The 12,613-nt window shown below is 43.0% G+C and overlaps 1 protein-coding gene and 1 long non-coding RNA gene across 47 annotated transcripts in view; one reads left to right on the top strand and one right to left on the bottom strand.

The window, feature by feature from the left end:
• SLMAP (sarcolemma associated protein) overlaps positions 1–4,766 on the bottom strand; it is an 87,694-nt gene extending 82,928 nt beyond the window's left edge. For 23 of the 46 annotated variants that reach the window (XM_074602313.1, XM_074602311.1, XM_074602334.1 and 20 more), the window contains exon 1: positions 3,033–3,380. In XM_074602313.1, the coding sequence (XP_074458414.1) occupies positions 3,033–3,230 (198 nt within the window). In that variant the 5' untranslated portion in view covers positions 3,231–3,380. Of the gene's footprint in view, positions 1–3,032; positions 4,491–4,627 lie in introns of those variants that run through there. The other 23 variants (XM_074602314.1, XM_074602312.1, XM_074602335.1 and 20 more) reach the window with 2 other exon arrangements.
• Positions 4,767–5,291: 525 nt separating this feature from the next.
• LOC141749181 (uncharacterized) lies at positions 5,292–10,057 on the top strand. The gene is made up of 4 exons (XR_012589272.1): positions 5,292–5,863; positions 6,584–6,662; positions 7,284–7,380; positions 8,805–10,057. It is a non-coding gene; the product is annotated as an uncharacterized LOC141749181 (long non-coding RNA).
• The last annotated feature ends 2,556 nt before the right edge of the window (positions 10,058–12,613 follow it).

Genomic DNA, 12,613 nt, shown 5'->3' with positions numbered 1-12,613 from the left:
TACACTGTTTCTACAAACACAAGCAAAAGGAGGCATTGCACTGGTTGTCTGTAAAAGTATTGCTAAGCACAGAAAAATTCGGAGTACAGATATTCCCCCCACCACTCACTTCCACCTTTATCTTACCCATTTTAGGCCCATGTTAAAAAATATTTTAAAAAGCAAATCCAACATTAAATATCTGCTTTTAATTGCTATTTACTGGTGATCTTGAAGAGTCATCCTACTTTTATCCTTAATAATGCTAGTGTTACATATACATTATCTCCTTTGGGCACATTAACTTTTTCCATGTATAATTAAAGTGCCTTTATACAAAGTAAACATTCACATCTTTCAACTGTAAGTAACATGTCATCTTCCAACTTAGTCTACTTATGCAGCATACTTCAGCTTAAGCCTACCTCTGCCTCAGAAAAAATTGTATACTAGTTCCCTTGCCAATGCTTACTGATGCTCCGCGGTTTCTACCCTTCTTTACAGATTATGCCGACAATTGTTTACAGACTATGTAGTAAACAGGATCACTCACATGATTCACTAAAGCAAAACAAACAAAACTCCAAGCCCTCAAGAAAAAAAAATTATTAGAGTGTAACTGAAAGGAAGCTCAAGAGGCAGCACAGAGGCTGGACAGAGCGGCTGGGAATGCCAGAAACTGGTATCACCATCAAAGTCCACAACTTACGAAACTGCAGCCCCAGATCATTCATGAACTAGTTTGAATTATTTGAAGGTTTCTCTCTCTTACTAGATTAACATTTCAAGGTCTTTTATCAACCCCAGAATTGATGAAAGAACTATATATAAGCTGTAACAAAATGTTTACAAATACTGTGGCAAAAAGAACCTATGCAAGTTTAAATATAGGTCATTGATAGGATAATGACATGTTCCTAAATGAGGTGTACCCATTAGAAGTTCTGTAAACAATGATAATAAGCGTTCCTGCATGCAAGTGTTCTGGCATAGTTTTACATTTTTGTTTGCACTTCGAAAACACCACAGAATTATTTAACGTAGTTTTGGGGATTCAAGATTAAGACTGTATTTACTGACATCATCTTTTACCTGCCTTCTCACAACAGCAGTTTATACGTATTATCTCTAAAGATGCATTTTCCCCCCTCCTCTATCTCACAATTTACGGTTCAGATACTCGACCAGATGAAAAAACAGACCACGTTACCAAGAAACAAACACAGAATCCAAAATTCTCCATACTACTGTATCAATGCTTTAAACCTTTTACAGTCCCACAACATCTAACATGCAAAATTTACAGTAATGTATTCCTATGCATGATTTTAGCCCCACTCTTTAGTCGATCACTATGGCTACTGATCCAGATACCTACCTGGGCAATTTTCATCAAGACCCCCATCGAATCTGCACATGTCGGTATCTCAAGAACTATCACATACCATCCTCTTATTTACTACTACCAAGTCGCTATTTTAGATCAGCCAGCTAAAACAAATAAGCAAGTAATTTTTTGACCTGTATTAGAAAAGCCAAAGCTAACTGAAATTTACAAACAAAAAACCCACAGCTGACTGTCTTTTAAGCTCGTCTGTTAGCTAGCAGACTTGCTCACCACTCAACACTTTGTTAACTTAACCATCTTTATACAGCTAAACTACTTGTAACCGTAATAGAACACATGGGGGTCTTAAAATCTTTATAAATCATGAGGAATGTTGATTAAAAAGCTATATGCATAATACTTTTTAATTTTAAAACAAGTACAATAAATTGGAATATTTTACTTTGTTGAGTCAAACAAGAAAGGTTAAAAACTAAGCTTAAAATGAAAATATTTTGAGCACTTAAAGTTTTCTGAAGTGTCCAAGAATGCACATCGCATGCACAGCTGAGCCAAAACAACATGCTTAATGAAACACTAACACAGATAGCAGTTTGCACAATTACGTGCAGGTAACTTGAAAGCCATGCCATAACCCAGCCTTAAGAAATTAAACGCTTGTCTTGTCCCATCATGCCCAGGTATTGCATAACATAGGATAGTTAACAATGGAAGGTTTAAGAACTCTGAGTGTGCTGTACTGCTCCTCATGCTGTGTCATACTACTAAAAAATGCTGCATTAATTACAGACCATATTATTCTTAAAATCAAGATCTACACTGTCATAGAAGGGTATGCTGTGAAGCTGAAAAACAGAGCTGGTTTAGAGGATATTTCGGGCATAACATCAATGTATTTAAAAAAAACCAAACACACCACCACTGTGCTAAGCAACTGAAATCTGCACTTTGTTCATTTCTTGCTGGATATTTAAAATTACCTTGACAGTCATTAAGTAAAATAACTTTACTTGTCCCAGTTCAATCCCTAGTGGACAAAACATGCACTACAGAACCCCTAAATTCCACTTATGCTAGCTAGCCCTGGCCTTTTGAGAGGAACAGTTAAGACAACAGAGGATATACTTTGAAACCATTTTCACTGTCAATGAGAAAATACCTTGTATGCCATTTGTTACACTCCTGCTGCCAGTAACAAAACTTTTATCAGACCCAAACAACAAAATATTCTTTATAAAATTTCAAAAGGGCAAGTAGAAAGAGTGCCAAACCAACTCAGGGGTTTTTAACCCATTTTTCGACGCTCCTCGCAATCACATTTATTTACATGCTCAGATAAAACAGTAACTTCTCAGCATTTGAAAAAATACTATTAAACCATTATATTTACACAAGCCTGTGCTTTCAAGATTTGTATTACTCACCTCAAAATCACCTACTTCCAGCAATGAATAATACATATGCAAATTTTTCAGTACTTATCACCATTTTGAACTGTTAGCTTTATGTACTTTTAATAATATTTAAAGTCTCCCCTTACTAAGAAATTATCAACTTGCCTGAAAAGTAATCATTTTAACACAAATCTTACTCCTTCCACATGCAACCATACTTATTACAGCAAAACCAAAGTGATCTGCAATCTACAGGGCCTTGCTAAAACAAACGTGCAGGTCCTTGCTTGTGAATAAAGAAAATCTCTTACCTTGCCTGTCTTGTGATCAAACCAGACAAGAGCATGGTTCCTGGACAGCACCTTACAATCAAACGTTGCGTTATTCTGAGCTGGCCGGCAGCGAGCCACTGAGCGGCCGATCTTGACGGGCTCGTCCAGGTAGACATGACGCTCCTGAAACGGATGAGAGTTCGGGCGGCAAGTGAAGATGGCCAAGGCTGAAGGCATCGAGGACAGATTGGGGTTGCCACACCAACCAGAGATGAAGAGAGCCTCTTCTGATGCAGACTGTCCTCCACAATTTTTAACCCAAGCCTCCACAGCAACTTTATATTAAAGCAGGACAAACATTATCATATGAGAGGCCTAACAACTCATTGTTTCAGTGTGTAAACTAATTCTGGCAATAATCCAGTGAAAAAGCCCCATTATGTCTTTTAATAATATCAGCAGTGGCCCAAAAAAACTCTAGAACGTACAACTTTCAATCCATCCTCCTCTGGAAGAATAGGAACAAGCATCTGATTCCTTCAAAGAGAAGCAAAGGCTCCTTGAAAGAAGGATAGAATGTCTTAAATCCAAGTAGATGAGTCATACAAGTACTTTTGTTTGTAACCTCAACAGCCTTCTTTCCCCCCCCCTTCTGTAAACAACACTGACCAAAATTCTGACCAATGCAACATGGAAGCAAGGAAAGGTTTAGGGAAGGGGGATGAGGGAGAAGGATTAGCGTCCTCTCTCAAAGCGCGCAGACCAGGAGCTGGAAGATGAACACGAAGCCCTCACTCCACAACAGGGATCCAGTCACTTCACACGGCAGTCCACATTTCACCATCTTCGCGCATCAAACCAAAGCAGAATAGGTGGTCCTTGATTTTGGATGGGGTATGAGCGCTACGCTGTTTTCCTCCCTTACACCAGATAAAGCTGAATTGGTCTACAGCTTCAGGCTGCCACTCAGATAAGGAACTTGATAAGGCATGGAGAGGGCTTCGAACTCTCCTTCTCGGGGACAAGCTAACGCCTGGGAAGGGTCCTTCGGGGACGGCCTACGAGGCGCACTGACAGGTTGCTCCCAGGCGGTGCCCGCGATGGCTCTGGCCGGCGGCAGCGGGCAGGCGTCCCTCCGCGGCGGCTCTGCTGGCGGCGGGCGGGCGCGGGCCGGCGGCGGGAGGCGAGCGGGGGCCGGCGGCAGCGGCGGGAGGCGAGCGGGGGGCTGCTCCAGGAAGTCTCCGCCACAAGCCCCCGGCGCGGAGAGCGGCGGGCCGGGAGAGGCGGCGTCCCCCTCGGCTCCGCTCCGCTCAGCCCCTCCGCAGGTGGCTGCGCATGAGGAGGGCCCGCTCCTCAGCCCCCCGCGCTCTCCGCCCGCCGAGCGCGGCTCCGCCGGCCCTGCGGCGGCGGGAGAGGCCTGGCGGCCGGGCCCGGACGCCTCCCGCTCGGTAGCTCTGCCTCTCAGGCAGCCGCCGACCACGAAAACTTTCCTCCGACCTGCAGAGCCGAAAACAAACCGGGTCAGACGCGGCCCTCGCCCGACGCGGCCCCAGCCTCCCCCCGGCCTAGCACTGCCCGGCCCCGAGGTGGGGGGGGGGACACGGGACGCACCAGGGCTCCGCTCTCTCCCTTACCTTCAGCGCAGCGGCCGCCATAGTGACTGGAAACCTACCCGGTGTAGCAGCCGCGGCGCTGCCGGGGAGGGGCGGGGGTCGGGGGGGAGGGCAGGCGGCGGCGGAGGGCGGAGCCGTCCTCGGCGGGGCCTGACCAAAGGGAAGGCGCGGTGGCCGCCCTCGGCCTCGGGGCGGGCGGCTGCGCAGGCGCGGGAGGCGGACTCGGCGCCGGCGCGCTGCGCCCGCTGAAGCTGCCGCAGCCGGCGAGGCCCCGCCCCGCTGCCGCTACCGCCCTCTTCCGGGTGCGCCTAGCCTAGGGGGGGCAGTGTCGGGGCGCGGGGAGTCCTGCGAGGGGCGGCGGGCTGAGCCGTGAGGGGCGAGGGTCTGGGCGGTTGAGGGGGGGGCCGAAGGGCCTCCTGTAAAGCGGGAAAAGGGGGAGAGGGGGCTGCTGCGGAAGGGCGGAGGGAGGACGCGTTAGCAGGTGGGAGCGGGGGCAGGTCTCTGAGGTGAGTGAGCCCCCGGGGCCGGGTGCCATGTCTTTCCCCTGCCCTGCTCTCCTCAGCTTCGCCGTGAGGGTGGGAGGGGGGCTCGTCTGCCGTTCAGTGGGGGAGCCCTGAGGAGAAAGTGGGGTCACACGCTATCGCGGAGCTCTGATGAGAGACTGTAGGACCCTCCCCGACATCCTCCTGCCCTCCCCCGATCCCCTCCTTGTTTTACAGTTCCAGGCTGAAAACTTTGGAAGCCGCAGTGTCCTTTGACGCGTCTTGGGGAGGGAGAAATGCCGGCCGTGTTTTGCCGCCTCTAGTTACAGGTTGGCAGCTGGAGTGGGGGATCCCTGGAAGTGGTGACAGGGATGAGTCAGGGCAGGACAGAAGTGGGGTCACTGGTGCAGGCTTTTCCCTCAGTAGATCTTGGAGCATCATCCAAGGTCATATTTATCCCCATTTTATAGATGCTGAGGAAAGGTGGTTCCTTTTTTCAAGGTCATATGGCAGGCTAGTGCCGAACAGGTCTCTCCGGTCCGAATTCATTTTTAAGTCTGTCATTCCCTATAAAGCAAACAAGCGGAGATTGTTTGATATGAGATAGATGTTGGAGTCGTGCCAGCACTATAATTACCCTGTGACAAGGTGTTAGGATCAGGGATATGGGAGGGTTCTCTGATGCCAGAAAGGCCAGGCAGCCGTGAAGGAGAGAAGTAGAGCTGGGCCAGGCAGTTTAGCCAGCAATATATGAGGGAAATAAGCAACAATTGAGGTAAGGCAGTGCAGCGTATGAGTGAAAGCATGATTGCTGTGCTATTGCTTATATAGCACAGTGAAATCTCAGGGTTGTCTTCATTTTTTTTTCCATTCTTTTTGACTGCACTGTGATTTTGGAGGGGGGGGGCGGTGGTGGAATTTGTGATTCATTACAGCCTAGTTTCCTTCTGTTTTCTTCCAATGAGAAAATGAGAGCAAAACCAGGCTGTAATATCTGTGTTTGAAGCAAAGAAATTAAATCCAACATGACAGACAAGTCTAATTTTTGAAAACAGAAGAAGGACTAATAGGTGGAAGCTTTAGGGCTGTGTGTCCATAGTTTTCAGTTCTTCTGACAGAAGGAAAAAAAAATATCTGGCACACCAGTTCCTGGCTTTAATCATCTTGTGTATGAGATCATACTATTGTGATACATATATTCATAATTTACTAATTTTTTAAATAAATGGAAATTCAGTATGGCTGTTGCTTGTAGCGCAGAAGGTGCCAGAAGTAGTCAAAAGGGGGAAGGAAAGGAGTATAAAAGAGGATGAGGAAAACGAGGAATAAATTTAAGTCCATCAGGAGTTAGATTTGAGGGAAAGAGTTGCAAAAGTAGAAGCAATTGAGAACATTTTGGAATTGCAAAGGTGTAAGAAGTGGGAACAAAGGGTATTACACATGTTGGAATGAGAAGAATGTTTATGAGAGCATTTTTTTATATTTCTGTGATAAGAAGAACCATTATCATCTATAGGGCCTAAGAGAAGCAAGTAAAAAAGATGAGCAGTGGATATCTTTTTCTGATGTTCGCTGTAAGTATTTATAATTTTTAGATACTGAGATTCAAACAAATGTAATACAGTATTGTCTGTAGAGTATCTTTCTCAAATCTTCCTGCAACCAATAGAATAAACTAATGCCCTAAGCATCTGTGTCCTTTAAACTGTAAGCCACTGCCATATTATGGTATCCTGAACCCTTCTCCATCTCCTGGAGAAATCCCATTTTGTCAGTCCCATGGGGGAAGCAATGGTACGCGCCAGCTGCCTTTCTAATAACTTTTGGCGCTGCCAAGTGGCTCATGTGACAACAGAGTTCTACCTACTTTTCAGCAAGGACATTAACTTGAGCCTTCCTTTTCTGCGTGAGTGCCAGCTTTCAGAGAAGTTGGATGGGTTTAGTTATCTCTCAGGTTATTTTACTCCTATTTCAAATTGCCTAATGAGTTCAAAGGCTACCGGGGCAGGCTCACAGACTAAGTTAAAAATAGAAAAAGAGGTTGCATTCTGAAATGAGGATACAATGATTGTATGGCTATTTTATGAGTTATTTGATGCTTATCAGAAAGTGTCCATCTTAGAACTGTGGAAAGCAACAGGTGGATGAAAAGAGTTCAGTGTAAAATGCTCAGCTGCTGTACTGTGCTCACTCAGCAGGAGCGAGGAGGACATGTAAGCCCAGGCTTCATTTCTGCAAACCACTGTTTGCCACACGACCAGAAGAGGCAGTGAGCTTTGGCGGCCATGTTAGGTAAGGGCAGCAAGATGCCATTTAGGTGGCCATCCTTTTTCCGGGCAGGAAGTCCATAAAAATGTTATGATAGCCATCATAGCTGAGGGCAGACAGAGCCCGCTCTATAGCCATCTTGGATAAGGGAAATGTAAGGGAGGTGACACTCACATTTGTCCCCTAAAGAGCTAGTGTCTGTTTCAGGATGATGAAATGCAGCAGAGTTTATGTGCATACCTGCCAAACATCTGAATTTTGGCTTGAGTGTGTCGAAGTGCAGGAGAGATTCTGTGGTCTTAATGACTTGATGAAAAATAAGATCTTTTGCTGAAGGAAGCCAGTTGTGAATTATGAGTTAACTGCAACTGACTATAGAAGAAAAACACTGAACATCATTATAGGAATCAGTGCAAGATTTCTGAGTATTTTGCAATTATGAGCTACCAAAATATTAATATACATCAGATTTAATATATCAGATGTATAATATATACATCAGATTAAGATTGTCAGTGGGGAGGTGTTGTGAACCAGTTACTTAGATCCTGACTCAATAGAGATAGTTACGTTTGGAACGAATGAGACATACTGTATAGCAAAAGTTCAGTTTCTAGTATAAAAATTAAGATGCAAACTGATAATGAAAACAGAATAAATAGGTAAGGAGAAAATTGGAGATGCAGAGTTTTCTACTGAGTTCTCATCCCTGAAATTCGTTCCTCAGCAATTTACTAAATCAATTTCTCATTGATTTTCGGTAGTACAAGAAATTCTATGTATAGTAGCGCTCTTTTAAGCCATACCAAATTTTAAAATATGACAATCTATAAAGGCATTTACTGCTATGTAGAGCAACATTTTCTTCAGTGGGAACATGGAAACATATAGCAGTTTCAACTGTTATTTACATCCTAACATATCTTTTGAACTACAAATTTGCCTCAGCAGTAGCTTCTGAGACGTTCAGAATCAAGCTGAACTGTCAAGGAGCTGTTTCAGAGCAATAGGTTAATTTTCCAGGAGATGTGTTAATTTGAAAGTTAATGCTACGAAAACGTAGTTTGCAGTAATCACTTCGTCTCCACTAGAGGACTGGGGGGAGGACTAGCTGCATGGCAGGTCAGACTAACTAGCTCAGACCAATATTTGCTGATCTGTAGTTGCTTTTGAGATGCAATGACTGAAAATGTAAGCACTTTTTTCTTAAGTAGGAAAAGTGGTCTCACAAAGTAACTTAAACGAGGAGTGGCAAGATTATTGTGACACTGTGGTGATTCTACAATTTGTTGAAATATTCTGGTTGCAATTCTTGATAAAATTCACAATATTCTGCACATGCATGATAGCGTGTATTGATGGAAAGTCACAGGTGTGAATGGTGTAGTTCCAGTGTATGTGAAGACAACAACAATCCAGTTTGAATTTTTGGATACCTCTGCTTTCAGAGCTGCCGAATACGTATACGTTCTACAAATGTGCTCTCTAGCAGTGAGTTTCTGTCCATGCTGGTGTATCATGAGAAGTAAATGGAGCAAGATCATGTTCTCAGAATGATGATCATTACTGGAAAACGGTTATTTGCTGGTTTCATGGTTGCATTGAAAAAGAGCCAAATTATCCTAGATTAATAAAAATCATAGATAACACAAAGCCTGTAATACATCTAAGAGCTGATTTACATTTCCGTTTTAACTATGAACTTTGCTACACAGTGTTTCAAACACTGTATGTAAACCACTTTGTAAAAGATTCTGTACAGATACAGACATTGGTATGTGTGTGTCTGACCACCGAGACCCTCTGCTTACAGTGGCAGTGATCGCACAAAATCCATTTTATAAGCTCACCAAGCTCCTCAAAACTTATTAGGACTTTACTCACCACTACTCCTGTTGGAAAACTGCATTCAAAATCTTATTTCTCTAGTGATTAGAAAATTTATGCCAATCATCAGCGGGGATTTATTGAAGTGTGGTTACACTTTATTTTATTGTAGCACTATCATTGTTATTTAGTTTCAGACTTACTTTCTGGTCTTGATCTTTTAACTGTCTGACTGATTATAGGAAGAGCAATAGCATTATCTTTCAGCATTAATTTTGAAAGAATAAGAAATTCAGCTGGTTTAATCCTCTCTCGTCAGGTAGATTCTCCATTTATCTCCTTTTTGTTCAGATCCTTCCCTGCTCCTATTTCTGGTTTGCATTAAGCTTATTAAAACATACTCATACCCAGTATACAAATGAGTATCTTGCTAATATAACAATTATATTCATGTAATATACATAGTAAGCATACATAGAATATACTATTTCTATTATATATTAAATATATAATTTTATAAATATAACATATGCATATATAAAATATATTATTTATAAATACACTCTATATGTCTTATCTATTTATATATACAATATACATTGTATAGTGTGTTGATAATATATGTATATGGTATATATGGATAAATATAACATAATATGCATAATATTAGTACCGTATTATGCTAATATATAACTAATTTTACATATAATGTTTCTTAATTTCTAATCAAATTAGGTAAATTGGTATATCTAGCCTTTCACTGCTTTATTGTTTTAGTAGAACAGAGTCATCATGTAACTGGCTCTTAGTTGCTTATCTATTAATACGACATTGACTTTTTGAAATGTTTGATGTTTTCTGTGGCTGTCTGAAAAATAAGGAAAAGTGTTTTAAAAATAAGTATGACATTTCTGTTTGTTTTTGTTTTAAATAAATGTATTTACTGGACCAGATCTAATTTTCAGATACAAATAAAGTATTGCCTTAAATTGAAATTTCAAGGGGGGAGGTTGAGGGGGGATGGTGAGATGAGCGGAAGGTGTTGTTTATCCAATTCTTTTGTGTTATTCATGGTGGATGTGAACAGGCTGCAGAGTCACTCCCTACAGAAGCTGATGGAAATTGGCCAGCCAGCAGCCAACACCACATTTGCTGCTACCTGATAGACAGCATCCCGCTGAGAGAGGCGGGATAGAAGGGTAGAGATAGCGGCTGTGGGGGGAAGACAGAGGGTGGAAGAAAGCAAGAGAGGCTCAAATGCTGAACAGTTTTGGGTCTTCAGAATCCAGCTGTCTCACGTAGGCCTATACTCATTTTTATTCCAGCGACTGAGATCACAGGGGATGCTTTTTCTAGAATATACTCTTGTCCAAACCCTGCCGAATATTTATATGAACAGATCGCTGTCTTTCTGCAACATAAGACAGAGTTCACAGAGCTTTGTAAGGGCAAATTCCATATGTAGAGCCCTACTATTTCATGAGAACTGTATTGCAATTTGTAGCAAAGCATTCTCAGGTAATAGATTCCCAGTTCTGAAGACTATATTTTGTCCTGCACTGATATGCTTCTTGAAGGAGAAAGCAGTCAGTCTCAGTTGTTTAAACATTACGATACTTAAAATACATGCAGAAATATTTTTATTATTCTTCTTCAACAACTGTCATCCTTTCTCAAGCCAGGAAGATCATCACATTTACCAAAACTAAACTGTATTTGAAATGACTAGGTGAAAATCTTCCTGAACTAATGTTTCCCTAGTAATTAAGAATATCTTCAGTAGGTGAGAATCCTGTCTTTTTCAGTGACTTCTTTCTCAAAGATTGTGTCTATTCTCTAAACTTTCTCCTGCAAAAAGATTATTTCTGTTAAGCGTTAGGTGGAATTAAGTTATTGGTTATTGTTTGCTCATCAAAATGAGCAAAGAATAGCAGTCTTACTAAGTACTTTATTCTTCTTATATTGCTTTTATATATTTATACTTTTTATTCACATGAAAACTTACAAATAGATGCCAGCAAAAACTAGAAGGAAATGCATGTTAATAATAGCTAAAATTTTGTTCTGCCCATGATAACAAGAATGTGAGCAAGGGAAAGTATAAAAATATAAACAAGGAAGGCTTGTAGGAAGCTGTGCGATGATATCTTTTCTTAAACCAAGTGATAAAAGCTTTGGCCAGGCCCCGTTTCAGCTCCTAAATGGAAACAGCAGATGAAGTACCTCTGCAGAATCATTTAATCTGATGAAGCGAAGTCTTAGTCATGGCTCATTTTGGGTAGTAATCTTTTACAGAATTTGGGAGTTAACTGTTGGAAAAGTTTGTGAGTCTTACATGGGATCGTGGTAAAATACCTGAAGAAACTGGAGGCAGCGAGAGCCTCCCTGTGCAGCTGCTCCCGTTGCACGCTACGGAGCTCCGTATCTCAGTTTATATCTAAAATTCACTTTGCCACTAATGGTTTGTGATAACTGAAGGCTGCTGTATCTTAAATTATTACAATGATAGTTTTGTATATTATAATTTTGTCTGGGTTACTTGTTTGTTCCTCCTTTGTCTAGGAAATTACTCCCATGATCAAAGCAGACTTTAATTTCTAGCAGTTTGGTTTTGATAGATAAACAAATGTTCTTAATGGGTCTTAAGGCAACAGTGCATCTAGAGTCATAAATTTTCTATTAAGTATGTAGAGATGTAGTATCTTGGGTTTAGTATTTGGAACTTCTGTTGGGGAAAAAAAGGGCACGAGGAATTCAGGCAGCCAGCCTGTCTGCATCTAGAGGAGCTGAAGCTGTTCTGGTAGCAGTCAACCAAAAGTCTAGTGTGAGTAACTCAATAAGAGTTACAGGTTAGGAAGGGGGTGATGATTTTTTTTTTTGGTTTACTATATTTAGCACATACAACTCCACAAAGTGTTTCCTACTGAAATATAAATGCGACATGGGCTGTGCTAAAAGAATATTAGAAAGTTCTTACATTATTAAATAAAGAGCTTGGCTTTTGGCTAAGACACTAAGGTAGGTTTGAGAGATCAGGATGCTGTCGCTTATCGGCATTCCCGGGCAGGGTCAGGCTGTCCAGCGGGGTGTTTCCAGCCGGCTCCCGGCTGAAGCCGGCGGGACGCGGTGTGGGACGCGCCTCTTCGGTACCGAGCGACACGCTGCGCGGAGGCCGTTCGCCGGCTGTGGTTATCTGCCCGCGCTCCGGGGCACGCGTGGACACGGGCAGCCCGGGGCCGCGGGAGCTCCGCCTCAACCCCGCGATGATGATGCTCCTCCTCAGCGCCGGCTGCGCGCTCGGGGCGCGGGGCCGGTGCGAGGGCGGGCAGTTGCGGGGCAGGACGCGCCGTGCGTGGTCGAGGCCGCCGGGACGCGGCGCCTTTCCGCGGGTGGGCGCTGCGCCCGCCTCCCCCCGCGGGAATGGTTTGGG

This window comes from Larus michahellis, chromosome 10, assembly GCF_964199755.1.
Source record: "Larus michahellis chromosome 10, bLarMic1.1, whole genome shotgun sequence".
Lineage (NCBI taxonomy): Eukaryota > Metazoa > Chordata > Aves > Charadriiformes > Laridae > Larus > Larus michahellis.
This window is presented reverse-complemented; position numbering and strand designations above follow the sequence as displayed.